This window comes from Rhodamnia argentea, chromosome 7, assembly GCF_020921035.1.
Source record: "Rhodamnia argentea isolate NSW1041297 chromosome 7, ASM2092103v1, whole genome shotgun sequence".
Taxonomy (NCBI): Eukaryota; Viridiplantae; Streptophyta; class Magnoliopsida; order Myrtales; family Myrtaceae; genus Rhodamnia; species Rhodamnia argentea.
The window spans coordinates 20,748,580-20,776,395 of record NC_063156.1 but is presented as its reverse complement, the minus strand read 5'-3'; the positions used below and the strand labels follow the sequence as shown (position 1 = coordinate 20,776,395).

The following is a 27,816-nucleotide window of genomic DNA, read 5'->3' as shown; positions in this document are numbered from 1 at the left end:
TATTCTGATTGGGTTGCCAATATAGTCCCGATCATGAAGAAGGATGGACGTATTCGAGTCCGTGTCGATTACCGAGATTTGAATAAGGCCAGTCCTAAAGATGATTTTCCCCTCCCACATATTGACATGCTCGTTGACGATACTGCAGGGTTTGAATTGTTTTCATTCATGGATGGTTTTTCCGGGTACAATCAGATCCCGATGAATGTCAATGACAAGTTGAAAACCACTTTCACCACACCATGGGGAATGTTTCATTACCGAGTGATGCCGTTCGGTCTCAGAAATGCTGGAGCTACTTACCAACGAGCCATGGTTGCCCTTTTCCACGACATGATGCATAATGAGATTGAGGTTTACGTTGATGACATGATAGCAAAAACAAGGCATGGAGAAGATCATGTCGAAACGCTCAAGAAATTGTTCGATAGACTCCGAAAGTACAAGTTACGCCTCAACCCCGCCAAGTGTGTCTTTGGGACCAGCTCGGGCAAGCTGCTCGGATTCGTGGTAAGCAATAAGGGTATTGAAGTCGACCCTTCTAAAGTCAAGGCTATTCGTGAGCTTAAGCCGCCGACGACGGTTAAAGAAGTTCGAAGTCCGATGGGCAAAGCTAAACTATATTGCTCGATTCATCTCTCGCTTATCGAAACCGCTAAGCCATTCCTCAAGCCGTTAAAGAAGAATGCGCTAATCCAATGGGATAGCGAATGTGAAGAAGCTTTTGGGAAACTGAAGCAAAGATCTCATGAGTCCACCCGTGCTTATTCCTCCAACACCGGGCAACCTTTAATCCTCTACCTCACAATCCTTAGTGAGTCTTTGGGTGCTATGTTAGCACAAGAGAGGCGGGAGGATGGAAAAGAACGAGCCATTTATTATCCGAGCAAGAAATTCACCGCTTTAAATGAAGTACACCGAAGCGGAGAAAACATGTGCGGCGTTAGTCCGGGTACTGCACAGGCTTCGGCAATATACCTTGCATTACCAGGTACTTCCGGTGACAGAGTGCGATCCTATCAAATACTTGCTTAATCAACCCGCCTTGATTGGTAGACTTGCCAAATGGCAGATCCTCATCTCCGAATTTGATGTTCAATATTTGTCCCAAAAGTCAATCAAGGGACGGGCTATAGCGGATGTCCTAGCTGAAAATCCGGGACGAGATGATGATGCCTATTATTCCGAGGATCGGATCATGTCGGTGGAAGATTACATCTGGACTATGTATTTTGACGGAGCTGTCAATTTATCGGGATCGGGCACGGGCGCGGTTCCGATATCTCCAGTGGTCGGCATTATCCTGTGGCCGCAAAATTGGTATTCCCTTGCACAAATAATATAGCGGAATATGAGGCATGCATCCTCGGTCCGGCAGCTGCGATTGAAATGGGGATAGCCCGACTCAAGGTGTTCGGAGATTCCGCTCCGATTATCCTTCGATCGTTGGAAAGTGGAAGACGAGAGATGCTAAATTGCTACCCTACCATGAGTATCTGGATAAACCGGTGAAGGAATTTGAGGATATCTCATTTGAGTATCTCGTCCGGGACTCATAATCGATTCGCGATGCATTGGCTACCTTGTCTTCAATGTTACAAATCGCCAATGGACTTGAGGTTGACCCACCGAAAATCGAGGTATTAAAAAAGCCGGCATATTGTATGGCCGTGATCGATGAACCCGATAGTAAGCCGTGGTACCATGACATCAAAACTTATATTCAGAAGCAGCGGTTCCCTGAAGAAAGTACCGTATCCGACCAAAAGTACATAAGGAAGATGGCTTCGAAGTTCTTCTTAAATGGAGAAAATTTATACAAGCGATCATTCGATTCTCGTCCCGCTAAGATGCGTTGATTCAACCGGCGCGATTCGTCGATGATGGAAGTGCATGAAGGGATCTGTGGTCCACACATGAATGGCCACATGTTAGCTAAGAAGGTTATGAGGTTGGGTTATTATTGGCTCACGCTCGAAAGAGATTGTATTCAGCATGTCCGGAGTTGTCACAAATGTCAGATTCATGGTGACAAGATTAATGTCCCTCCGAATGAGTTGCATCGGTTATCCGAACCATGGCCGTTTTCTATGTGGGGCATTGATGTTATTGGCCCTATCAATCCTAAAGCATCCAATGGGCATCGATTCATCTTGGTAGCAATTGACTATTTCTCTAAATGGATCGAAGCCGCATCCTATTTAGCGATCACAGCACGAAATATCGTGAAATTTATCCGTCGAGATATCATCGCTCGATATGGTTCACCCGAAGCCATAATCACCGACAATGGCTCAAATTTGAACAACAAGCTAATGGACGAATTGTTCAAGGAATTCAAGATCAAGCATCCGAACTCTTCCCCATATCGTCCTCGGATGAATGGAGCAAGAGAAGCCGCCAATAAGAATATTAAGAAAATCTTAGCGAAGACGGCCGAGAATTATCGCGATTGGCATGAGAGGTTGCCATTTGCACTTATGGCGTATCGGACCTCGATCCGGACATCTACGGGGCAACCCCGTATTCTCTTGTATATGGAATGGAGGCTGTTCTACCGGTTGAAGTGGAAATTCCTTCCTTACGTATATCTTGTCTCAAGCTATGTTGACGGAAGCCGAATGGATCCAGCAGAGGGCAAGCCAATTGAATCTGATCGATGAAAAGAGAATTAAGGCTATATGTCATGGCCGGTGTTATCAGCAGAGGGTTGCTAATTCATTCAACAAAAAAGTTCGGCCTCGATATTTTCGGATCAATGACCTGGTCTTGCGAAAATTGTTGCCAATAGTCCCACTCCCGGAAGGGAAGTTTGCTCCAAACTATGGTGGTCCATATATAGTAAAGAAGGTGCTCCCTGGTGGTGCTTTGATTCTGGCCGAGATGGATGGTCGTGTATTTACCAACCCAGTGAATTCTGACTACGTAAAGAAATATTATACTTGATTTACTCTGATGTTTTCATAATCGAGTTATAATATCAAGACAGATTCACAAGTTGTTCACATTCGGGCATTCGTTTGTTTCCTCACTACTAATCTTTGCTGAGAGATTGTTTCAAATGGGGGGGTCTCTCCGGCCCAATTGAATTGACCATCGGGAGCGTGAGATTTACATATCTACAAAGTAAAAGGGTTATCTTGCAAAAAATATGACGACCAAGATAAAATCATCAAAGATATAGAAGATGGAATAATGCGAAAGCAACATGCGAATGAGCAAAAACTTGCATCCATTTCATTCAGCGGAAAACCTTACAAACAGATCGGCGGGGTGGGAACGTAAAGCCAAACGAGAGCCCTAATGAGCATCACAAAGGAGTTCAACCGACTCTCCATACGGTTGATACCCCGCCTACACCGATCGCTCCGAGAATCAAGATCCGCCGCCTTAAAGAGGAGGAGCTCACATTTCTCTTTAAGCTTGGCTACCTTGTCCTCGTGATACTCGACAAAGCAAATTCCAAGTCATGGATCAGCATTCTCCCGCGGGCTATATCCAGGGTCAGATCGTCCATCCTTTCTTCCAGCCATGTGCATTGGAATTTCAAAACAATATTGAGCGGATCACGCTCAAAGATGGTCCGAGACATGGCCAAACGTTCCACCAAGTTCCCCCTCTCACGAATCAGCAGTGAGACTTGATCATTACCGTAGTCAAGGGCCTTCTTATAATTGTCGGCTACAAGACCGGCCAACACCAAGTTATCCGTCCGATCCTGATAGCGTGCCCTCACAAGATGGGCCAAAGTAACATCTTGATGAGCATGATTGTAAGCCTCCAGGAAGTTAGTGAAGAGGGTAGGGAAGATCCTATATTCCTCTTCTAACTTGGTACCTTGAATAGAAGTAGTGTCCATATCCCTAAACATAAGACGAATTTCAGTTTCGACCTCCGGATGGTTGGCTATATAAGAGTAGCCCTGGCCTAGGAGATTATAAAGTTTCTCCCATTTGGCCAAAACCTCAGCCGAGAAGACGTGTGCGGGGAGGGAGGCCATTGTTGTTGAAGCAACCGAAAAAGAATGGATCCGAAAGAGTGCTTAGAAGGTTGGAGATGAAGATATGAAAGCGATAATCGTCTCGGCGTTAAATCCTAATTTAAAGGGCAGGAAAAGTCATAGCAATAATTATTGTGGGGGCCGAGTTAATTATCCGGGTGAAACTACGGACGTTTCGTCCGTGAATCATGGATCTACCATCTCGAGGCTCACGAATTCGAAAAAAGTTGCGAAATGACTTAAAGGTTCCGCCATATTAAAAGAGGGACAAGCATACTGCAGAAAAGATTTGAGGGTCCCACCATGTTAGAAGGAAATGAAGAAGACAGAGCGGGAAACACGAAATCTTGGGAGAAGCACCGGCTTAGTGGTTTTCATCCACGTTAAAAGGGAGGCTCTGGAACATGCATGTTTACTCGGAAGAATTTGGAGAGAGTAAGCATACAACGGAGAGTAGAGTGAACAAAAGGCAAGTAAGAAGTATTTCAATCCAACATGTTTGGAGGCTACCAAAGCACTTACTTGGAGGCAACCAACCTAGACATCCCCGAGAATGAACTGCTGAATTTCGAGGCGGATCCAGCCAGGTAGTAAAACCCAACTCCCTTGGCGGTGAAGTTCAAGATCTCGATAACAAGAACAACAATAGCAGCGGCGGCAGCCGTAGTCAACCCCGTAAAAGAAAACATCAAATCAAAGAGCTCGAAGCTGCCTTTAAGGAGTGCCCTTACGTGAACGGGAAACGAAAAAATGAGTTGAGCCGGAAGCTAGGAATGGAGCCCTTGAAGGTCAGGTTTTGGTTTCAAAACAAGCGGGCCCGAGTGAAGGTTCGAAGTGAAAGTCATGAACTTGCGTCTCTAAAGGAAGAAAATGAAGAGCTTCGAGCGGACATCAAGAGGTATAGGGATGCTCTTAACATCGCTATTTGCCATGTCTGCAAGCAACCCCATCACCTTTGGTGGCATGTTCCTTGATGAGCCACATCCGAGCATTGAAAATGCTCATTTATCGATTCATCCTCCCGAGCAAGTTCTCGCACAATCGGATTTCGTTGGGGATACATCCCGAAAGTCGGCCTTGCGGAGGCGAAACCGATGCCCTTCGAGGGAAGTGACATGCATCACTACAATTGGAGTTTCCCCGATGTCACGATCGGCCAATTCAACACCGATGAAACTCCGAATCAGTAGCCTACATGAAGCTTGAGTTTTTATTATGGGCTTTCAAAATATCACTCTTTTGAGCATTACTAGCTAGCCCTTATGAATTCTCAAGAGAAGTAGAGACATGCGTGAATGAATGTACTGTTTGTTACAAAGTCCCCATGTGAGACATTCTTCCTTTTACGCCTAGAGTTAATCAAGGGGCAAAGAAACAAGACTATCCGCAAATATCATCATGCTTAAATGCGTGAATTCTTTGTCAGATTTGACTGAACGCCGAAAGGAAAAGCATTAAAAGCCTTCACATAGATAGATGCAAAAAGATTTGAGAAAAAAATAGCTGCCTCGTTATTAGAGAAAGCAAAAAGATTCGAGGAAATAACCGCCTCGGGAGGAAGTGAAAAGATCTGAGGAAGGAAATAACTCGCCTCGTTCGTAGGGGGAACCGAAAAGATCCGAGGAAGGAAATAACTGCCTCGTTCATAGAGAAAGCGAAAAGATTTGAGGGCTCCTACATATCAGAAAAGGAAAAAGATGACAGATTGAGTGAGAGGCAAGAGTTATTACGAAATGGATCCAAGGCACTAAGACCGGAAAGGAGAGAAAAAGTTGTCCTCTTTCGTAGAAAAAGCGAGAACCTATATGCGAGACTAACGGATCAGAAAAAGTTTATAAATGACCACCAGAACTCGTCACGAAAGACCACCATCACTTTTGTGATTTTCGGGCGGTGTTTTGCAAGTCCGAGAACATCTAAAGCTCGATCTACGGTCGAAACAGCCATTTTTGATCTACATATGGAAGGTTTTAAAAGAAAAACACGTTCATTCCAAAGGAAGTATGGGAACCTTCCTATCCCGAAGATCTCAGAGTCATGGTCATTGATGGCAACCCCGTTTCCCTCTCAATCCTCGTTGCTATCTTTGAGAAGTTGCATGTACGGGGTTTTTGCTAATGCGAAAGCAACGGATGCCTTACAAGTGCCGAGGCGGTACAAATATGATTTTGACATCGTCGTCACAGGCGTCGTAGGGATCGACATGGACGGTTTCGATCTCTTAAAGATCATTGATTCCCGAGTTGGACATACGGGTCATCGTAGTATCAGCAAGTAATGATCAGCGAGTTCATAACGAGGGCCATATCGCATGGTGCTCGAGACGTCCCCGCGAAGCCGATCTGCGTTCAAGTGCTCCAAAACATTTGGCAGCATGTTTGTAAGGAAGCAATTACTTGTACAAAAAAACCACGACCAAGGCGACGACGACGATTTTGTCCAAAAGAAAAGGCCCCTTTGGTCCGCCAAGCTTCATTCTATATTCATTGAGGCGGTTCGACGACTAGGAATCAATTCAAGACGACCACCGGGCTGTACATAAAATGATGAATATAGACGGACTCACCATGCAAAGTGTCACAAATCACCTTCAAAGGGTTAGAGATAAGGCGAGGAAGCACGATGCAGCTTGGGACCATGGCGACCGGACCGGAGTTGGCTGGAAGATCAATTCCGGGAAAACCTACAGAGCAAAAGGTACCCGGCCACTTCCCAATCAAGAATACAGGTCATACCAACCTTCCGCTGGTGTTTCTAGTAGCGGACCAGTTGATCATCCCTACAAGTTCCCGAGCAACGACGGAGGCTCAAGCTTAAGGAGTCGATCGCTCACGGCAATGTGATCACCGGTGTTAGCAAGTAACAATGCCCAATTCGAGTATCAATTGCTCGAAAAATCAGAAGATTACTTTGATGATGAGCTTGCTACCTTGATGAGCCTGTTTGGAAATGAAGGACCTCCGTAGCCGTGATCCGAAGCAAGTTATTATGGGTCTTCAAACAACGATTGTTGGTGTTTAGTCCAAGACAAAATCAGTTGATCGTTGAAGTGGCCAGCAAGAGAGGTGGAACCAATCTTGCATAAATACTCCTTTAATTCCATGTATAGTTCCCCTGCGTGGGATATTTTTTTTACTTTCTAGCTGTCTAGAATTTACCTAGAGTTAAAGGACGAATTTTCTCCTCTCTTGTCAAATGCGTAAGTTCCTTACTAAGCTAGGCCTATAGCAAATCAATTTGTGGACGACGCCTCCGAACGCCCGTAAAGAGAAATTCCGAATAGCCTTACTTGGGAGAATACGAGTAAAAGGCCAAACGGGCTCAAAGATGGGTAACTCCGTATCGTCCCAATTGGCTCTCGGTCATTTCAAACTCTAAATTATGCTTATTTTATTCTCGACAGGGGATTGCCAACCGTTTTGAGAACAATATAGCAAAAAGCGAACCAACCATGGACGCCAACATCACCACAACCTAGTGGTTGGGGGAATGACAGTGGTCCGAGGCATCCCGGGTTCGATCCTGGGATTTGGCATCAATGTACAAAGATTAATAAAAACTTTTTTGCTTCGCGATTCGGTGCCGATTGAAACTCAGCCAAGATGGTTACGTAACCTGGAGAGATAACATCCCGGACACACGATCGATCCGGATGAATTGATCTTTTCAATTCAAAGTTTGCAAGGAATACGTACAAGGGTAAAGCGGTATCGTTTCAACTCGTTTAGAACGTGAGAACGTACATTGACGCTTTCCCTTTTGATTTTTACGGGGTCACGCCTTTCCGGATAGGGAAGTATCCCTTCTCTCGAAAAATTAATGAAATGAGAAATTCCTGGAGCCTTTGACAATCTCATGTCTCAAACTAGATAATGAAGTTTTGCAACTCATTTGCATGAGCAGGGGCAACTCACAATTCACGCCCTTAAGAATTTTCTTACGTGCTTGCACCAAGATAAAAAGTTGCTACATTTTATATGCTCGAAAACATTCATACATTGCATAGTTTGTGCATGACTGTTCCTCGTATTTAATTTACCAACTCTGAATAAGGAATATGAACTACATAAGATACATCAAATGTATGGAATGGGGCATGACAGGATGATGAAAGGCAATTATTTCCCAAACACGTCCAATTTTTTCAAAGCGAGATGAACGGTGGCAAAATTCCGCATTCCCGAGGTAAAGAGTTTTCTCGCGAAAGGTACGATAACCGAAGTGACGGAGGCGTTCATTTCTCTATCCTAAACACTACAGGTTATCCATTGATTACCCCTTTTGAGCGGTGGTTTCATTTCTTCACCCCTGTCAAGAACCACCCCACACCGGAGTCCAGACGAGTTAATTCCAAGCAGAACACGAGGTAAATGGTTAGAAATTTTCTTGCTCGGACTAACATTAATCTTCGGGTGTTTCTTTGCATTTATACTCGAATTTTAATTCAAGTGCCTTAGGATGATGAAGAGCATTCACTTCTCTATCTATACACTTCATTCTTTGCATAGCCCACTTGAGCCTGCAAATTCATTTCTTAAACCCCCGTTGGTGATCATTTGCTCATTCCAAAGACGAAGATAGCATTTTCCCAAGGATTAGAATTGGAGATGGTCGGGTCAACGAGAGAATTCCCGAATGGACTCATTTCTTGTATGCTAGATTTTTTATGTTTACATAATTTTTCTTTGTAAATGTTTATGTTTGTTGTAATTCCTGGTTAAAAATCATTGGATTGTAAAAAAAAAAAAAAAAAAAAAGGAGAGGCAAACTCAACTTAAAGGAGAAGGGCCCGCTCTCGAAAAAAAAAAAAAAAAGCAAAATAAAGAGATATCGAAGAGCTCTCAAAGAAAAAGGAAAAGAAATCTCTTCTCGAAAAAAGAAAAAAAAAGAAAAAATGAGAGTCGGGAGTAAGAAAAGCAAATGCTGATCTCATATGAAAATTTCAAGCATAGGAAAAGCAAAGTGCCTACCAAAAGTAAGGCCAATGCACATTCATTTGTAAAGTACTTCTGAATTTTGAATGTACATTTTTGCATGTTAAGTTGTAAATTCCATGTACATGTTTGCATTGTGTCTCTTGCAAATCCTTGACAGACACTTGTTGTGAAGAAGACTCCCCAAGAAATCGGTTTGCAAAGTGCAATTTTCAGTAAAAAACTACCATCCCTCATTCAATGATGGTATTCTTTACGAAGACATTTCCGGAAGACCAAGATCGGTGACTAGTCGGCGATGATCACCAACGTCAAGCCCCTTCTCATTTAATTTCTGAGCCAAAACGAGCCTTTTCGTTCCTCGGTCCCCAATCCTAGCCTACGTTATAACCCTCCAAAGTCTCTTCGATTAGGGCACTTGAGTTAACGTAGAGTTAAATGATTTTAAGCATCACTCGAAGAAGTTCGAGCAAGATTATTTCTCTCTCATTTTTGCGGGGTTCTTGACTTGTAAACCCGGAGCAGATAACGAAGAAATTCATTTCAGCAGCCTTGACTCAACTAGAGTCCCCTTTGTAAACCTTTGACCTAGCTCTCATTACGGTCCTAATCAAGACCTCCCGGATCGGCTCGGTCGTATCAATTGCGAGATTACTTGGATCCTTATCGAATGCGATGATGGAAAGATTGAGTGATTTCTCTTGAATCCTAGAGACAGGATAAATAGCTTTTCTCGAGAGTGAGAGAAAGCCCTTTCGGACTGAAGTCCCCCCATTCGACTCACATTCGAGGTATTCGTAATGTGAGAACCTCCCTGGACAAAATTGGTAATGCAAACTTGACGGAATGGTTATGCATGAACCATAGTATGAATGATTGCATTATACTCATTGTTGAATATGTTTGTGTGTGTTACCTCTGACATTCTATGATAGGTAATACATTCCCGATGTTCGAGTTCCCTCCCAAGGTCTCGAAATTCATCCAAGGATTATTGAATGAGCAAGTTTTGCTGGCAAATGCCTACCAGGTACGATACGAGCAATCTGTTTCGTTCATTGATTAATCGTTTGGAAAACCCGGGTAAGTTTTCTGAACCCCTTTTCCAATTAACAACTCTTCTGATGACAGTTGTTATGATTCAATTCGAGCAATATGCCCCTTTTGTACTTATCGATTCCATTCGATGGTGCTCCTATCAAATATTGTTCAATTCGGGCAATATGCCTCTTACGTCAGGTCGTGAAGACATATGCACTGGCGATCTTGATATCTTATCAAATCATAATGACATAGCTCTTATGATTTTCGGCTCCTTTATCAAATCATGAAGACATAAGCACCCATGATTTTGATCCAAACCAAATCATAACGACGTAGCTCTTATGATTTTGGTTCCCCTTTATCGAATCGTGAAGACATATGCACTGGCGATTTCAACATTTAATCAACTCACAACGACGTAGCTCTTGTGAACTTGATTTCACTTCTTTCGACTCACAACGACGTAGCTCTTGTGATCTCGAACGACACACATATTTTGCGCTGTCTCGCACCAGAAAAAAGCCTGCGGTAACGGATAAGGCACCGATACCTTAAAATCCTTGCATCCGCAAAAAGAAGCTTGGAAATTAAGAGAACCATTAGCTTACGAGAAATTTGGTAAAACAGGTATTCTTGTATGCGATCCATGTGCGAGTTTCTCTAACATGAAAAATGAGAAGTTTTGACACATGTTATTTACAGTCTTGCATATCATGCATCACTTCATTACATAAAAAATGGGATTAAAACTCCCGCCAAAAAGTTCATCCATAATTTGCACTGTCAAAATTTAGGATTCAATTTTGTCTTTGAGCGGAACCTCTACGAGCCTCCACTCAAAGAGGGGCAGCATTGTTGACGCCTAAATTTTGACTAATCTATTTTTTGCATAAAAATTAGAACTAATTTTAGTTCTAAATAAAAATCATCTCACATATTTATTTTTAGCGTACATTGCATTGGCATATAATTGGGCAAGCAGAACACTTAATTTAGCATGCGTCTAGACTAGGCATGGGATGGAAAAATACACCGAGAAGATTTGAAACTTCAGGGACTATATTGCAAATACTTAAAACTTCGGGGACTGTATTGCAAATACTTGAAACTTCAGGGACTGCATTGCAAATACCAAGAGAAGATAATGAAGGGAAGGTGATGAAGAGAAGATGATGAAGGGAAGGTGATGAAGAGAAGATGAAGAAGGGAAGATAATGAAGGGAAGGTGATGAAGAGAAGATAATGAAGGGAAGATGATGAAGGGAAGATGATGAAGGGAAGATAATGAAGGGAAGGTGATGAAGAGAAGATGATGAAGAAGGGAAGATGATGGAGAAATTTGGCTATAAAAGGGGGAGAGTTCTTGAGAATTGAGGGGGAGAGGAAAAGAGAATTGAGAGAGTTTTAGAGTGGAAGAGTATTGAGAGAATTTGTGAGAGAAATTCTTTAGAGAGGAAAAAAGAGAGTTTTTGAGAAAAATCGTAAGAGAAAATTTGAGAGTGAAGAAAAGAGTTTTAGTCGAGCATCATCTTCGACGAGTCCCGGCACGTACTTCGCCTCTCGCCATCCAACAACGCCACTACTTGCCTTTTTTCGACGATAGCCACGTTCTTCCAATTCCGAGATCTTGAAGGAAGCCATAACGTGTACGTGAGTAAGATTTTGTGTAATAGAAGGTAACCCTTTCCATCTCGATCTACAAAAATGTAATCGTTTGGTTTGAATATTTGTTTGTTTATTTTAGACATGCCACGTGTTCCAAATTTTAGCATTATTACATGTTAATTTAATTTTGTAAATACTCGTGATTGGCTGCGTTTTCTTTCTTTCTAAATCACCCATGGTGTATATTGTACAAAGTTCAATGTTTTACATCCCCATAAAAAAGAAGAAAAAAATCAAAAAAATTGCATCTTTGAATTTCAAGTAAAATCCATCAAAATTGCCAAATCAAATTTTTTTCATGAAAATGGTACCGAAAGGGCGTTAGAGTAATCTAGCGTAACCAAATCCCCGAATTCAAAATCTCTGGTTCGCGGAAATAAGATAGTCTTCTCCCGCTATTTTATTTAGGTTTCTAATCAACCTACCGAAAATGATTAGTGGCGACTCCAAATTCAAAACACATTGTATGTTAATTATTTGAACCTTAAGTTGCGATTTGGTATGGACTTGGGAGAGTCCGAGTTAGGTTAGTTAATTAATTAATCTGATAATCCATTAGCCCGAAAATTAACTTGTTTATTTTTTAGGTCGCGACAACATGTTACTAATCTCTTTTGAACAGAAAATGAAGGTTAAAGTACATATCAACATCCGAACTATATTTACCCACCGGCCGGTGGCCTAGTTGGTAAGAATACTGTGACCTGGTGGTCACATGTTCGAACCGTGGTTTGACCGCAAGCTCGCCGGGGCTAGGCGGCGTTCGTGCTAACACCAGTGTCTTACCCGGAGCGCCGTGGTGGTGGGGTCCTACGGCTTCCCCGAGGACTAGTCGTGCTTCATCGCTGGTTGGAGCGTAAGCTCACCGGCCACGCGGAACCTCGGTCATAAAAAAAAAACATATGAACTATATGGTAAGTGAATTTAGCAATCGCAAGGAATTACATTGAAACGTCAAAATTGGTAAATGTATGCTTGGGAAATAATAAGCAAGAGTATATTTGGATTTATATAAAATATTTTTTTTTTCATTTCAGGCTTCATTTGTTTCACAAAAAATGAATGATTTGAAAAATATTTTTTGAAAAATGTTTGCTTGCAAAAATGAATATGTTATCATTGTGCAAGAAAATATTTAGACAAAAACTGTTGTAAAAAATGAAAATATTTTTTATTGGCTAATTATTCTGATTGATATAAGTGATTCTTCAAAAAAAAAAAAAATATTTTTTAATCACTTACTTTTTATGAAACAAACAGAGGATAACGGATATCCCCTCAATTGGCTAGGATGAGAATAAACTTCCGGCCCATGGTGCCAATTTCATGAGAAAAATAGGATAGCACCAAAAATTATGATTCGATTTTTAGGCCATTTTTTCCTAACAAAAGAGGGCGCAATGGGTAGTAGAAGTTTGATGTACTAATAATCATAATGAAACAAATTGATGGGATTAGGATAAAACATGAAACCCTATAGTCCTCCTTTTTAAATTACATTAGTAATCATGGTTCCAACGCAAATTGGTGTAAGCCACATTCATGGTGGGCTAATTCCCTAAAAAAATACAAACTTTAGGTCTAATGACTATTCCGGCTCAAACTTTTTTTTGTCTCATAAAAAGCACCAGCTTTAGGTCCAATGATAATTTTGACCCGAACTTTTTCTTATTCGGTGAAAAAGCACCAACTTTAACTCGGGTCCCAAAATCGGCCCCCCTTAATTTGGAACCATTAGTTGTCCAACGTGGCAATTTCACGTCATTAATAAATCCACATGGCTTGCCGACGTGGATTTAAGGCACTATTCACTATATTCTTAGCACGAAATTTGAAGTTGTTCATCTGCTTCACCTTGGGTATAGCTTGAAGGACGACGATTAACCTGTTCATCGTCTCCTTCACTTCACCCGCAAGCATCAATTGCCTCATTAAAATTCAAAGTTGTGTATTATCTCCCATGAAGAGACACCATGGACGAGATCCGTTAACCTCACGATTAGAGCCTTCTTTTTTTAACAAGCCTAACCCCACCCCCTTCCCCGAAGCGGATGAGCAAGTTCAGAACCTATAACCAAGAAGGCAATGAATAGTATCTTAAATCCAGGTCAACAAGCCACGTGGATTATTGATGACATGGAATTGACACATTAAATAGCTAATGGTTCCAAATTAACGCCAACCGGATTTGAGACCCTAGTTAAAGTTGGTGATTTCTCATGAGATGAAAACAAGTTGATGCCTAAATTGTTATTAGACGTAAAGTTGGTGCTTTTTTATGAGACAAAAAAAAGTTAGGGTCAGAATCGTCATTAGACCTAAAGTTGGAGCTTTTAGTGAGACAAAAAAAGTTCGGACTAAAATCGTCATTAGACCTAAAGTTGATGTTTTTTAAGGAAATTAGCCTCATTCATGGTAGAAACCTAAAAGGGCACACTGTCCTCCTATAGACAAATTTTCTTGCTTGATCTATTTTTTTTTTTTTCTCACTCAGATCACGCCTTTGATTGGTAGCTCACAAATTATGAACATTACTCGAATACAAACGTAATTATATATAAACGTGAATGATTTAAAATTCACCAATGTCGGACCCATATTTATAATTCACCAAAGACCCATCAACGGAAATTTCCCCCAGCTATAAATGTAGGAAAATATAAAGTCTATTTGGTTTAAAGAATTGTAATTTCCTCACATATAATTGTACATCGATGCTAGACCATGAAAAAATACTTTTAAACAAACTATAAATCTATTATGTTGATTCGCATGGTATTTACATGATCTAATAGCTCATACGTGTAGAACTTGCGTGAAGATGCATGTAAGAATTGCTCATACTTTAGGAAATAATTTATCGAGGATAATCTTGTTGGTTTTGATAAATGTGAACATATATTTTCAGGCTTCGTTTGTTTCGCAGAAAATGAACAATTTGAAAAAATAAATTCTAAAGATGGTCACTTATGTTGCTTATAAAAATAAATTAACGAAAAATATTTTCATCATCTACGAAGATGTTTCAAATATAAATTATTTTTGATATTGAAAACTAATTATTTTAAACAATACAAACATTATGTTTTAAAAAAATATTTTGTGAACCGATTATTTTTCATGAAGTAAATGGAGCTTTATAACAACTTTTACTTATTAGTTACATGATATGCGCATCATATATTATAAGTGTTTAAGAAAAATGAAAAATAAAATTTATGCGTGTTTACATAATACTTGCATGCAACATCTATTTTGCGTTGGATTAAAAAAAAAAAGAGAAATCTATTTTGCGTATTTACCTAATACTTTCATGTAATTCTTCTTTTATTGGGGAAATCAAACTGTCATTTCATTGGCATGCCAGGCCACACTAACCCACGTGCCAGCCGTGAGGGGGGGAAGAAGGCGGCACGTGCCAGGGCAGGGAGGCGTGAACGTATCCGGGGATCGCGAGCAGTCCAATTCGACGTGGGCGTTCGCGCGTGGGACTGCCATCCTACGTGGCAGTCGGCAACAGCGTGGCGGCAACCGCTTGCCGGGGCTCCCGGCCATTTCGTGCAGGCCGGACACGTGCCCACGGTCGGCGATCGGAACACCAACCCCATGGTGTGCCCACGCGCGATTTTTGGCGGTCCAGCGCGTCGCAGGCACTCCCCGTTTGCGTTTGTTGTTTTTTCGGGTGCGTTTGGCGTGCTTCCTTTGTGGAGTGCTTTTGACTTTCGTCGTTGATTCACTCGTTGCCGAATCCTGTCCGTTCGATTTGTCTGTTTCACTGCCACTGGCCCTCCTTTTCTCTGTCTCGGTTGTCAATCTGTAATCGGCGTGCTTTCATACTTATTATCCCTAGTTGTTATCTAGCTAGACTACCATAAAAACATAGTAGTCGTGTTGGTACATGAATTGAGCTTATTATATCTTGTCGTATTCGAATTTTCGAATCATATTTAATATGAGTACTTATCGATGTTTTCTCATTATACTAAGAATGAACGAACTTACGGTTAAAATGTGAAATATCAATAACAAGAGCTGGATAATGAAGGCGGTAATAATCCAAACGAGAGGATGTTAACATGGCCGAGATTGCCATGTCGCGATATATCGCTCACTAAATATACTAGCCACATCCCTAGATGCCCCACTCATTTTTCATTTCGGTAACCCAGAGACAAGAATGCCGGTGTAGTTCTCTCAAACATTGATCTCGCCTCTTTTCATCGACTAAGGTTTATCCTCTGATACTTCCTTTCCTATTACCTAGCACTCAAGTCTCCCACGATTGTTTATTGCTCATCTCACACCCTCTTCACTTCGGTCTATTCATTGGTATTGACTCGCGCACAACCATGAATGTGCCTTGCAATGAGGAGTCACATGCGAACGTCGAGACAAGGTCCTAAAGATCTAATCCACGATGGTAGTAGTCGGATGAGTGCAAACGATTTCTTCTATTGACACAAAGTTTAGAATTTCTTGCCATCTTATTAACCATAGTAGACGAAACATACTTCAATCATATGGCTCGTGAACCATCGCGTGATCTCCCTCTTCATAGACGCATCTGAAACTAAGATTGTTTAAGAGCTTGATTTCATCTTATACTGACCACCCCACGATACAATGAATATGATTAAAACGTGATGAGGGCCCTAATCACAGGATTAGTCGTTGTCAAGATCTACCCGTTGACCGTCTTGCCGATTCGTCCAATCGAGATTCCGAATGTCTTGGAACTATCCACCTTGTCCCCAAGCTTATGTGCATCTGCAATCTGTTTTTATCGATGGTTAACTCGGGTAACCCATCCATAAGCTTGGCCGTTGACCACTTATTTAAATAATTGTGCATTGAAAAAATCAAGATCATTAAGTGGGCTAAATACTTGCACCAATTCTTCACAAATAAGTCTAATGGGAAAATCCAAACTCATTGCGACAAAGCATTGATTAACAAGATCACTGTCCAAGCCCCAGAAGGACTTGTCATCTACCCTCTAATCGCACATGGGTGTTGTTACCTTGTTAGCAATTTAAAAAGCTTAAACTGTCGTGCATTGAGCCAATGATGAATCAAATTGAAAATGGGAAAGGTGCGTCGGTTTACCCTACATTTTTTCGATACTTTTGCAGCTAATTAAGGGGATGTGTCTAAATATTGCAAAATAATTATACGATATGTTACGACATTTTTCTTAACTTAATAACAATGACGTGGTACAATGTTGTAAGGCGCAAAGGATGTATCACGAAACTGCCGTGCTAACAGAAAACATAGTATCGGCGTGATTCTATAATTTGTATGAAGTAATCTCGTGGGCAGTTCCTAAACTTTTGTCCGACATTCAATGTACTCGTTGAACTTTTTTTTTTCTGTTCTATTTGGTCCCTAAAATGCTCCACTTGGAGAAAATAATTATTGTAAGGTTGTTGCAATCGTCTGAGAGGAAAAAAGATTAGATCTCTCCGGGGCATGCGGTTTGGTTAAAAATTGCAAGGTTTATATTTCTAAAAGCGCAAGATGCAAAGGAGTAAAGTTGCAAAAACTCAAGAGTCATTATCAATAATAATTACTATTACTACGTCAATAGTGAAAATGATAATCATGGTAATAATGATAACAACAATTCTGGGAAGACAAGAAGGCCAGGTGAGTTGACTTTTTGCTTCAGTGCGAATGTGGTGGTTGGGCTGGGCAGGTCGTGCAGTCCATGTTCCCTTGAAATGGGGTAAAAACTCCAAACCTTTCATGCGACCCACTTCCACTTCTTGCCCCCACATGTTCTGTACTTTATTGGCAAAAGATATTAAAAGTGTCAAAAATTTGTGTATGCCGCCCACACTATTGCAAAATAATAATAATAATAATAATAATAATCACTTAAGCGCTAGCTTTTTTGAAAAAATGATTACTTAAGTGCCAACTCCAATATAATTAGTCAAAAATCCGATATGACAATTTTTTTTATTAATATCTAAAACCAGGCGTGGCTCACGGGAGGTCCAGTTAGCACTAACAAAAAAGCTAAAAGTTCAGAGAAAAAAAAAACTTAATTAGATTAAAAAATAAAAAGCTAACAATTTAAATTAATATAAAAAAGATAATTTTTTAAAATAAAGAATGATTGAGAACTTGTTGGCAAGGGCTTGCATAGTCTACGCCGCCGCCTTTGCACTATCATTGCTGGCAATTGCGAGTGCGGGTGGGGGATGGTCGGCGGGGTCGCCAAGTCTCGACCCGTCGCTTGCAACTCATGCTGAACGCAAGGGCCAACGACTCGCCCAATCTGGAGGAGAGCTTGCGGGTCCTCGTTTGTGGCTAGTAGGGATCGCCGGCCACCGGACAGAGCCCAACGACCCCCGCCGGCCATCCCCCATCCTTGTCGACTGCACCTTGCCTCCTAGTTCTCCACTCCACCCTTCTCTCTTTCTTTTTTTAAGCTTATTTTTAAATTCAATTAAAAATTTTGTATCAATTTTGTATTTTAAAAAATTTTATTTTTTGGCTTATTTTTAAATTTAAATTTAAATTTTTATCTTATTTTTAAATTTAGTAGTCCATGAGGACTGAATTTTTTTTTTTAAAAAATATGCTACGTCATATTAACAGTTTAATTATAAATGTCACATAATAAATTTGGCAAGAATTTTTTCGATTTGACACTTAAGTTATTATTATTTTGCTTCGATTTCGCACTTAAGTGGGTTGGCGAAAAATTTGAACACTAAAATACCCTATACAAGTTTTAGCATTTTTAGTGTTCTTTTGCCGTATTTTATAAAATATTTTATGTTAAACTAGGGGATCGAATCCTAGAGCCGACGCTATCGGTTGAGGCGTAAGGGAATTTTCAATTCGGGAATTAGAGGTCGGTCATTCAAATCTGATCAACTCTGGGTCGATGGTCACCTCCATAGACCGAAGGCCCAAACTTAACCGGTTTATGGGGGCTTGCGGGGTGTTTCATAGGTCCACAGGTAGTCGGTTTTTTATGGCTGTGTCCCTGAGTTGTCAAAGAAACAGAAGGAGAAGAAGAAACTTAACTTGTGTGATTCATATGCGACATAAAAACATACTCGGTTTCAATTAGTTCAAACCCACTATAATTAGGAGGGTATATGTAATGTAATGTTGGTCATTTTCCTATGTTGTCATTTTGATTTATGCGCGTACATGGGAAGGGTCTCCTCTCCATTCAAAGGTTGCTCAACCAATCCACCAACTCAACCCTACTTGACAGCTTCTTCCTTCCCATCGACGGCATCATCGCCACGAATTGCTGGTATGAATATATGTAATTGTCACGAGGGTATTACATTGTGACGTATGGTTAGATATTCATATGAACATACTATATGTACAAGTGACTAAATGAACATACTACATTTAGTGTCTTTTTATATTAAAAAAAGAGAGATGAAATAGGCTTTTATTTCAACTTTAGCATAATTTATATGTTCCAAACATTAAAGGAATGGCAGGCAAGTGAACAATACCCAAGGACATTCGGGGATGGATGTAGACCCATTGGGCAAGGATAGAAATGGGAACCATACCACTAGGCCCAATATAGAAAAGGTTGGGATGATTTGTGAATCGAACAGTTCTTAATATATAGTTGAAATAGCGCTAGTGATGCGTCAACTTTTACCCGAAATTCAAGACCGGAGCTCTACTTTTTATTTTTTTGTACGAAACCACGTTCTCTAAAAAGAGCTAGTAGTCATCCCTGAGCCGATCCGGCGACGGAATTTCCTGACGTGGTTTGACGTCCATGAAATATTAGCGGTGTGGGAGAAAATCGGACCGCTCTTTCTCCCTCTTCTCTTGTCTGCAACTCTCCCCCCGTCCCCTTGCGACCATGGCCGCTTGAGTTGAAGCTCACAGCATCCATCGCCCCTCGAGCTCGAGGTCACAGCATCCCTGACCATGGCCGCTCGAGCTCGCGGCATCCACGGCAGCTTTCCACTTGAGCTCGTGGCATCCACCACCGCTCACCGCTTGAGCTCGAGGTCGCAGCTTCCATTGCCGCAATCCACTGGAGCTCACAGCATCCATGGGCACTTGCCGCTCGAGCTGGTGGTATCACGGCCGTTTGTGAAGTAGTTTTGATTCCTCCAAGTCCGCAATTCAAACAGATTTGACAAACAGACATTGAGCTTGAAAACTGAATATTGACCTAACTTATAAGCATCGTTTCCAATGGACGAAAGGGAAGAGAACAAAACATCGTTCTAGCATTTTCGAATGGGCTTGGAAAGTGAATGCCCCAGTTCAACTAGGCCCATTTAGGCCGCCTTGAAAATACCTAAGGGATGGGCTCGGCTCTGCTGGGCCACATCAAATGGGCCGACCTTGGGATTCGCCCTGTTGGACCATCGGACCCGGGGAATTTTCACGGGACTCGCTGTCGGTCCATGGGCCTATGTATTCATCTTTAGCGAAAGTTGTGGACCAATACATATACAATAAAAAAAAAAATTTTGGTCGAAAATATATAATCAAATTGAAAGGGGCAGGACGAGTTTAACAGCTGAAATCGCCGTTAATAAAAATTCACAATTGAGCCACCACGATTTTTTACATTACTGCACGAAAATTAAAGTTGCAATAATAAAAATTAAAGGTTGCTTTTTTATTTAAATGCTAGCATCTTCAAACAATTTTCCAGAAAAGTAAAATGAACCTTAACGAGTTCCACGTACGACGGTTTTAGCGGGCTCAGCAACTGGTGTTGAAGTTTGGTTGAAAAACAAATAAAATATTACCTTTTTTGCATCCCACATAGGATGAAAGGAAGAGAGCAATTCACTTTATTAGTTAGAAGAATAACATTGTCTTTCAAATAAAGAAATGGGCAAATGGACTACACCTCACTATACCCGCGTGCGGGTACGCAGTCGCGGTCCGGAATTGGCTCTATTCAACAATTATATTTTGTTTTTAAAATTTTTTATTTCAAAATTATTATTATATAAATAAATTTTGTGACTCATTGGAACAAGGCGATTGTTCATGGACATAAGATACTTTTGCATCTTTTCGAAGGTTTATGTCTGTTCGGACATAACCACCGAACCGACACTCTTGTAACCTTTGGAATGTTTGTGTCTATTCAAAAATAACTACCAATTCGGACATGAAAATGTGTGATTGGATGTACAATTTTGAATATGAATAGGTATGTCTTAACTATCCGTTATTAGACACGAAGAGTTGCAATTTTTTAAAAACAAAAAACTGTTTTCAAACAATGAAAAGGTATGTGAGAATTAACACTTTTTCGGGACGCAAAAAGGTGTGTTTTTTTCTCATTATATATTTAACTATTCTGCTCATTGTTCACAGCTTCTAATTTCAATTTTCGTCCTTTCAAACAAGAGAAATACAGCCTTCGTTTCCAATCGTTTCCTAAAGAGCTCTCGGAGAAATATTAGAATTGCTATCTAATATTCTCATTTGAGACTCTGTTGTATCCTGGAGGATTTTTGTCAGAAACCATTAGCAACGTTGTGGGACAAATAATTTCTTAAAGAAAGTGTTATCACGCCTGAGAATATGATTCCTTTGTTCATCCCATTTGACTATATTTTACCAACAACCGATAGGTGGAAGATCAGTTCACTCCTTCACGAAGCCCGCCCCGCTGGACTTCTTAGAAACCCGACTGCCAAAGGCCAAAAACCCTAGCGAGTGGCCGCTAACCGTAGCGAGGAAGATGCCGTCGTTGAACGACATGACGGCGAGCATCACCATGTAGTTCAGCCCGCAGCACACCGTGTAGAGAACCGTCCGAAAGATGCCCACGGCGAAATTACAGTCCGAACCTGCTCGCCGGACGAGCTTGCAGCAAGAGAGGAGCTCCACGAGCTCAGCCATGGCGAAGACGAAGGCAAGAGAGACGGCATACATCTTGGGGTCAGTGCCTGGCCACCGGTCGAAGAGGACCTCGGCGTTGTGGCCCCAGAAGAAGGTCATGTGCATCATCCCCATCTTCTTACGGGGGTGCATGCACGTGCAGTTCCGGAGGAAGCCGTAGTGGGGCGGCGGAGGAGACATTTTCCCCGGCATTGCGAGCTAGGGTGTGCTCCGAAGTGGGATTTATGTTGGATCAGTCGAAACGAAGTAGAGGATTTTGCAGCTGGTAGAAATTGTTGGATGAGGCCGAATTGTTGGTTCTGGTGCGCCAAGATACAGGCAAAAAATCAGGGTTTAAGCCCTCTTCAATGCTATGCGCCGGCAAGGTCCTTATCCCATTGTTGATTTAACTCCATCCCTAAAAATTCTGACCAAAAAATAAAATAAAATTTACATCCCTAAGATATTAAATAAGGACGAACATGAAAACTTTATCGTTTCAAAGAGGTTAACCATATCCAAACTTCAAATCTTAAAACCAGAGATATGTTCTTCAAATGTTCCCACATGCCCCTTTTCCATAGCAAAAAGCAATTGGGGCATCATTATTAAAACTAATGTAATGTTGCCTAAAATACTTCTTCACTGCAAATTTGAACTCTTTGATCGATGGATCTCCATGGATGCTATTCCCGTGACGGGGCATTGATCTAGAAAGCATGATCTTCATAGTTCTAATATTATCAGTATGAGAAGTGAGAGAAGTAATCCAAAGCTAACAGATATGCATGCCGGAGAGATCTGCCGTCTACTGAGTTAAGGTTTGCGCGCCAGCAAAGACGGATAGGACACGACCCGAGACGCCTCTAAAGGGCTCTTGGATCGGCCCGACTAGACAGCTGAGTTTTGTTCTGCTGTCTCTCTGCGCGAATTAAATGACCTTGGTTTTGCACTTCCAATATGTTACGACCACATCGTCCGATTGTTCTTCCACAGTTGGACGATAGTAGTCGTGCAAGCTGGGGACATTTCTTTATGGCATAGAACGATAACTTCCTTTGTCAAACGTGGATTTTCAGATTTATTCTTGCAGATTTCATAGGTCATACTGGTTTGGGATCTATTCCATTAATGAGAAGCACTGAAATATTCTAAATTAACCTAAACAACAGCATATATAATCGAAGGGCTAAGATTGAGCACATCGCAAAGTGGTGTGTGGGCGGAGGCCAATGGTTGGGACGCTAGAAGTGACCAAAGGCGATGGTTGTTCTCTGCAGTCGCCCGTCCCCGCAACGCCGAGGTGACCAAAACGCTCCCTCTCAGCTGGCCGATGAGGGACCGCCCGCCATCTCTGTATATGAAGGAGACACCTCAACTTTTGGAGGCTCAGAATGACCATGGAGGGGTTGATCCTCCAAATTCGAAGGTGGCAACTCCTACCAGCCGAAGACCTCGAGGGTGGCACACGAGAATCTGAATTCTACATCTTCTGCTGAGGGTTTCAGTAGTATTGACTTGTTGATTTCCTTTTCCTAATTTTAAAGGAATAGCTTCAACAATTTTACTAGTTTATGCATATTACACTACTATTTGACATGAGATCCATCTATAATGGCTTATAAAATAAAGACAAAGCATAATATTCTGTCATGATCAATATGGTATTGATCTACTAAATATGTTATGGACTTATGGAGAATCATGATGCTTAGTGTGGCAAACTATAATCATGTATAAATCCACATGCGTATTCACTTTCATAAGATAAGATTTATCATTACATATGCTTTACTTAACCTTAGTTTTAGGGCAACCAACAATTTATTTGGCTGTTCGCGGAAACATAAGTATTATGGTGAGCACTTACAGGACTGCTAAACAAGTGTCCTCACTAAATTCATCAAACTTGCAGTCGTCCTAGCGGAGGGCGATGCGAACCGATCCTCCCTGCCCGTTCCGCAACTCGAGCTTCGGGACCTTGATCGTGAGCACCCCATTCTCCATGGATGCCTCCGTCTCGTGAGGCTTGCAATTCTCGGGCAACACGAAGGACGTCATGAACCGGCCCCCGCTTCGCTCCACGCGGTGCCACCAATCGCTCCGGTCCTCCTTCTCGAGGCACTTCTCGCTGGTGATCTTGAGCACCCTACCATCCTCCAAGTCGATCGTCACCTCCTCTCTCTTGACCCCCGGGAGGTCGAGCTTGAAGACATGGGCAGTCGGGGTCTGAGTCCATTCGACCCTCGCGGTTGTGAGCGTCGATGCGGCCGTCTCGGCTGTGAAGTGAGGGCACGGCAGCCCCGGGGAGCTGAAAGGCGCTCCAAGGTGGCGGAATTGTGGAGACGGGTCCCAAGGGTCGAGGGCGAAAGGGTCGTGGAAGTAGGTGGCTTTCCGGGCACCTGGGGCGATGGACATGATTGCTTGCTTACTTGCTTTCTAATTCTTTTTATCGAAGCTTTTGTTATGTACGAGATATAAATGAGAGAGTGACGGATTGACTAGTGTTTGGTTGGAAGGGTTTGTGTTGGTTCATGTTGGGGAAATAAGGAAAACTGCATTTATATAGCGGAAGAAAAGGCACTTCCATGGATGCCTACCACTATTTTGTACTTTTTAAATGTCTACCTCAAAATGGGTTATCACCATTTCTTCAGATTGTAGTTGAGTTGATACATGGAACTAATAGCAAATTATTAACCTATTTGGAAAAGAGCGAGAATGGATGATAAATGTCGTCAAGCCCCTTACTTCACCGTGAGAGTTTCATTCGGCCGGTGACCCTCGCCGGCCCTTAAGGTTTGGGAAAAAAAAATCCAAAGAAAATAGAAAAGAAAAAGATAAAAAAAAAAATATTAAAAATTTATTTTAAAAAAGTCCAGTCATCGCCGGCAATGCCACGTCGGTGTCGACCAGTCAAATGGACTGAATTGGCACAAATGCAAAAAGTTTATGACTGAATTAGCCAAAAAAAAAAATTATGACTGAATTAGCACAATATATTGCAATAGGTTTATAACTTTTTTATGACCAGGAAACTCTATATTTTACGGATGTCAGCCTGACACAAGGCCAACCATCCTTGAGTGGTAATGAGTACATCTATTGAATATATTTAGGTGCCCAAACGTCAGTATTGAAGCATCTCAAATGAAAAATGATGTATGGAGATAGAATTTAGAGATGGAAAAAAGGAGACTCTTTCGATTATTGCGGAATTAGTCTATATTAATCCTGAGGCTTCTAGAAATAATTTGCGCCCATATGAGGAATATTACATGTACCAAACATTACTTTCCGAGATCGAATCTATCCTATACTCGTCATTTTTGGGATCACTGCCACATTTTATGTCATTTTTCAGGATGATGATCATAAGTTAGGGAATAAGAGACATGGCATGGTATGGCATGGCAATATACAATATCACTGCCACATTTTATTAAGTGGAGTCAATTCAAATTTCAACATATATTTTCTTCTACTTAAGCTTTGTTTAATATATGTAAGTTGACTTCATTGTCTTTTGAGCTTTGATACCCCTAAATTATTTTAAACAACCAATTGGACCTAATAGAAATTTAATTCAAGACAAAAAAATGTACAAATGACACAGACCCGCCTCAACTATTAAAATGCCTAAATAGATGCAAGAACAATTTAAAATCAAGATTGTTTTGTGGTTAAACATTTTTGTGTGTGTGTGTGTGATTTTCATTTTTGTTATTATTATTCCGGTAGATCCCAATTTCAAAAGATATTTTTTTGGGGGATGTCTATAAGATTATCTATCTCGGCTATACATATTAGAAATGGGATACAGTTTATTTAGCTTTGTGTGAGACACCGCAGCCTAAATTTGATATGTTATAATATTTTAGACACAATTACTCGGATGCAATTTGAGTTGAAATCCTGGCAAGTACCCCAATTTTTGTAAGGATATTGCAGGAATAAATTGAAAATGTCTTGAATGGGCGCTAAGGAATTGTCACATTTCTGACAAAAAAAAACAATATATATATTGTCACATTAGCTTGTACAAGGATCGTTTATGTGTATGTGGTTTAATGACATGAAAAGGGTCGATGGTCCCATAGTCTATCACGCACCTTGTTCGACAAGCAGAATTTTTCTAACCTTGGAATTATCCTTTTTTTCTATCTGGTCGGTCCTCGTGGTTCTGATTCTTTAATCAAATCCAACACCGAATTCGGATTCGTACTCCACATGAAGGAAAGGAAGGTGTGGGTATGACTGGCCACATCAATCGGAATCAAACTTAGCTTCGTGGACAACTTCTTCTTGAAACTAGAGACGAATATAACCCATTTTACTTACTTTAATAGCCTCTTTCCCGATATTTAGTATGGGTGAGCATTAGCTGGGTGATGTGATTCGGATTATTCGACTGAACCCAAACCCGACCCAACCCAACTCAAGTGGCAAGCTGCCATGGATGCCATGACTGGCCACATCAATCGAAATCGAACGTAGCTCTGTGGACAACTTCTTCTTGAAACCGGAGATATGATTCGGATAACTAGAGATAACCCATTTTACTTGCTTTAATAGCCTCTTTCCCGAAATTTAGTATGGGTGAGCATTAGCTGGGTGATATGATTCGGATCATATTCGACCGGACCCAAACCCGATCCAACCCAACCCACCCATTTGACACCTCTACTTGCCACTATAGCCGCTTCGGTTCAAGGCTGCAAGCATCCATGGCCCCTCGAGCTCAAGGTCACAGCATCCCCAGCCAAGGCCGCTCGAGCTCATGGCATCCATGGCATCTTGCCACTTGAGCTCGTGGCATCCACCCCCGCTCATCACTTGAGCTCGAGGTCGCGACTTCCATTGCCGCGATCCACTCGAGCTCACAGCATCCATGGGCGCTTGCCACTCGAGCTCGTGGTATCACGGCCGTTTGTGAAGTAGTTTTGATTCCTCCAAGTCCACAATTCAAACAAATTCAACAAACAGACATTGAGCTTGAAAACTGAATATTTGACCTAACTTATAAGTATCGTTTCCAGTGGACGGAAGGGAAGAGAAAAAAACATCTTTCTGACATTTTCGGATGGGCTTGGAAAGTGAATGGCCCAGTTCAACTAGGCCCATCTAGGCGGTCTTGAAAATACCTGAGGGATGGGCTCTGCTCGGCTGGGCCACATCAAATGGGCCGACCTTGGGATTCGCCCTGTTGGACCATCTGGCCCGGGGGATTCTCACGGGACTCACTGTCGGTCCATGGGCCTATGTATTCATCTTAGCGAAAGTTGTGGACCAATGCATATATAATCAAATTGAAAGGGGCAGGGCGAGTTTGATAGCTGAAATGACCGCTAATGAAAATTACAATTGAAACATCACGATTTTTTACATGACTGCACGAAAATTAAAGTTGCAATAATAAAAATTAAAGGTTGCTTTTTCATTTAAATGCTAGCATCTTCAAACAATTTTCCAGAAAAGTAAAATGAACCTTCACGAGTTCGATGTACGACGGTTGTAGCGGGCTCAGCAATTAGTGGGTGGAAGATCAGTCCGCTCCTTCACGGAGCCCACTCCGCCGGACTTCTTACAAGCCCGATAGCCAAAGGCCAAAAACCCTAGCGCGTGGCCGCCGACAGCGGCGAGGAAGACACCGCCATTGAACGACATGACGGCAAGCATCACCATGTAGTTCAGCCCGCAGCGCACCGTGTAGAGAACCGTCCGAAAGATGCCCGCGGCGAAATTACAGTCCGAACCCGCTCGCCCGATGAGCTTGCAGCAAGAGAGGAGCTCCACGAGCGCAGCCATGGCGAAGACGAAGGCGAGAGAGACAGCGTACATCTTGGGGTCGGTGCCCGGCCACCGGTCGAAGAGGACCTCGGCGTTGTGGCCCCAGAAGAAGGTCATGTGCATCATCCCCATCTTCTTACGGGGGTGCATGCACGTGCAGTTCTGGCGGAAGCCGTAATGCGGCGGCGGAGTGGATATTGTCCCCGGCATTGCGACGCTAGGGTGTGCTCCGAAGTGGGATTTATGTTGGATCAGTCGAAACGAAGTTGAGGATTTTGCAGGTGGCAAAAATTTGTTAGATGATGCCGAATTGTTGGTTCTGGTGCGCCAAGATATAGGCAAAAAATCAGGGTTTAAGCCGACTTCAATGCTATGCACCGGCGCAAAATCCTTATGGTATTGTTGAATCTGTGGATAGGAGCATACTCTTGAACCGGAATCATGGGTAGTACTGCATGATCATTTTTACAAACTAGACGTTGTTAGTAAAGCTTAGGCTCTGTGAAATATAGAAAATGAAGCGTT

At 41.8% G+C, this 27,816-nt stretch overlaps 3 protein-coding genes across 3 annotated transcripts; all 3 read right to left on the bottom strand.

Moving 5' to 3' along the window:
* Positions 1 to 21,247: 21,247 nt before the first annotated feature.
* LOC115734699 (copper transporter 2-like) lies at positions 21,248 to 21,714 on the bottom strand. The gene has a single exon (XM_030665599.2). The coding sequence runs from the start codon at positions 21,712 to 21,714 to the stop codon at positions 21,265 to 21,267; it is 450 nt and encodes a 149-aa protein (XP_030521459.1). The 3' UTR covers positions 21,248 to 21,264.
* Positions 21,715 to 23,286: 1,572 nt separating this feature from the next.
* On the bottom strand, positions 23,287 to 24,032 carry LOC115734973 (18.1 kDa class I heat shock protein-like). The gene has a single exon (XM_030666011.2). It carries the CDS (start codon positions 23,917 to 23,919, stop codon positions 23,422 to 23,424), a length of 498 nt encoding a protein of 165 aa, XP_030521871.2. The 5' UTR covers positions 23,920 to 24,032; the 3' UTR covers positions 23,287 to 23,421.
* Positions 24,033 to 26,939: 2,907 nt separating this feature from the next.
* Positions 26,940 to 27,543, bottom strand: LOC115734879 (copper transporter 6-like). Its single transcript, XM_030665852.2, has one exon. The coding sequence runs from the start codon at positions 27,499 to 27,501 to the stop codon at positions 27,025 to 27,027; it is 477 nt and encodes a 158-aa protein (XP_030521712.1). The 5' UTR covers positions 27,502 to 27,543; the 3' UTR covers positions 26,940 to 27,024.
* Positions 27,544 to 27,816: the final 273 nt, after the last annotated feature.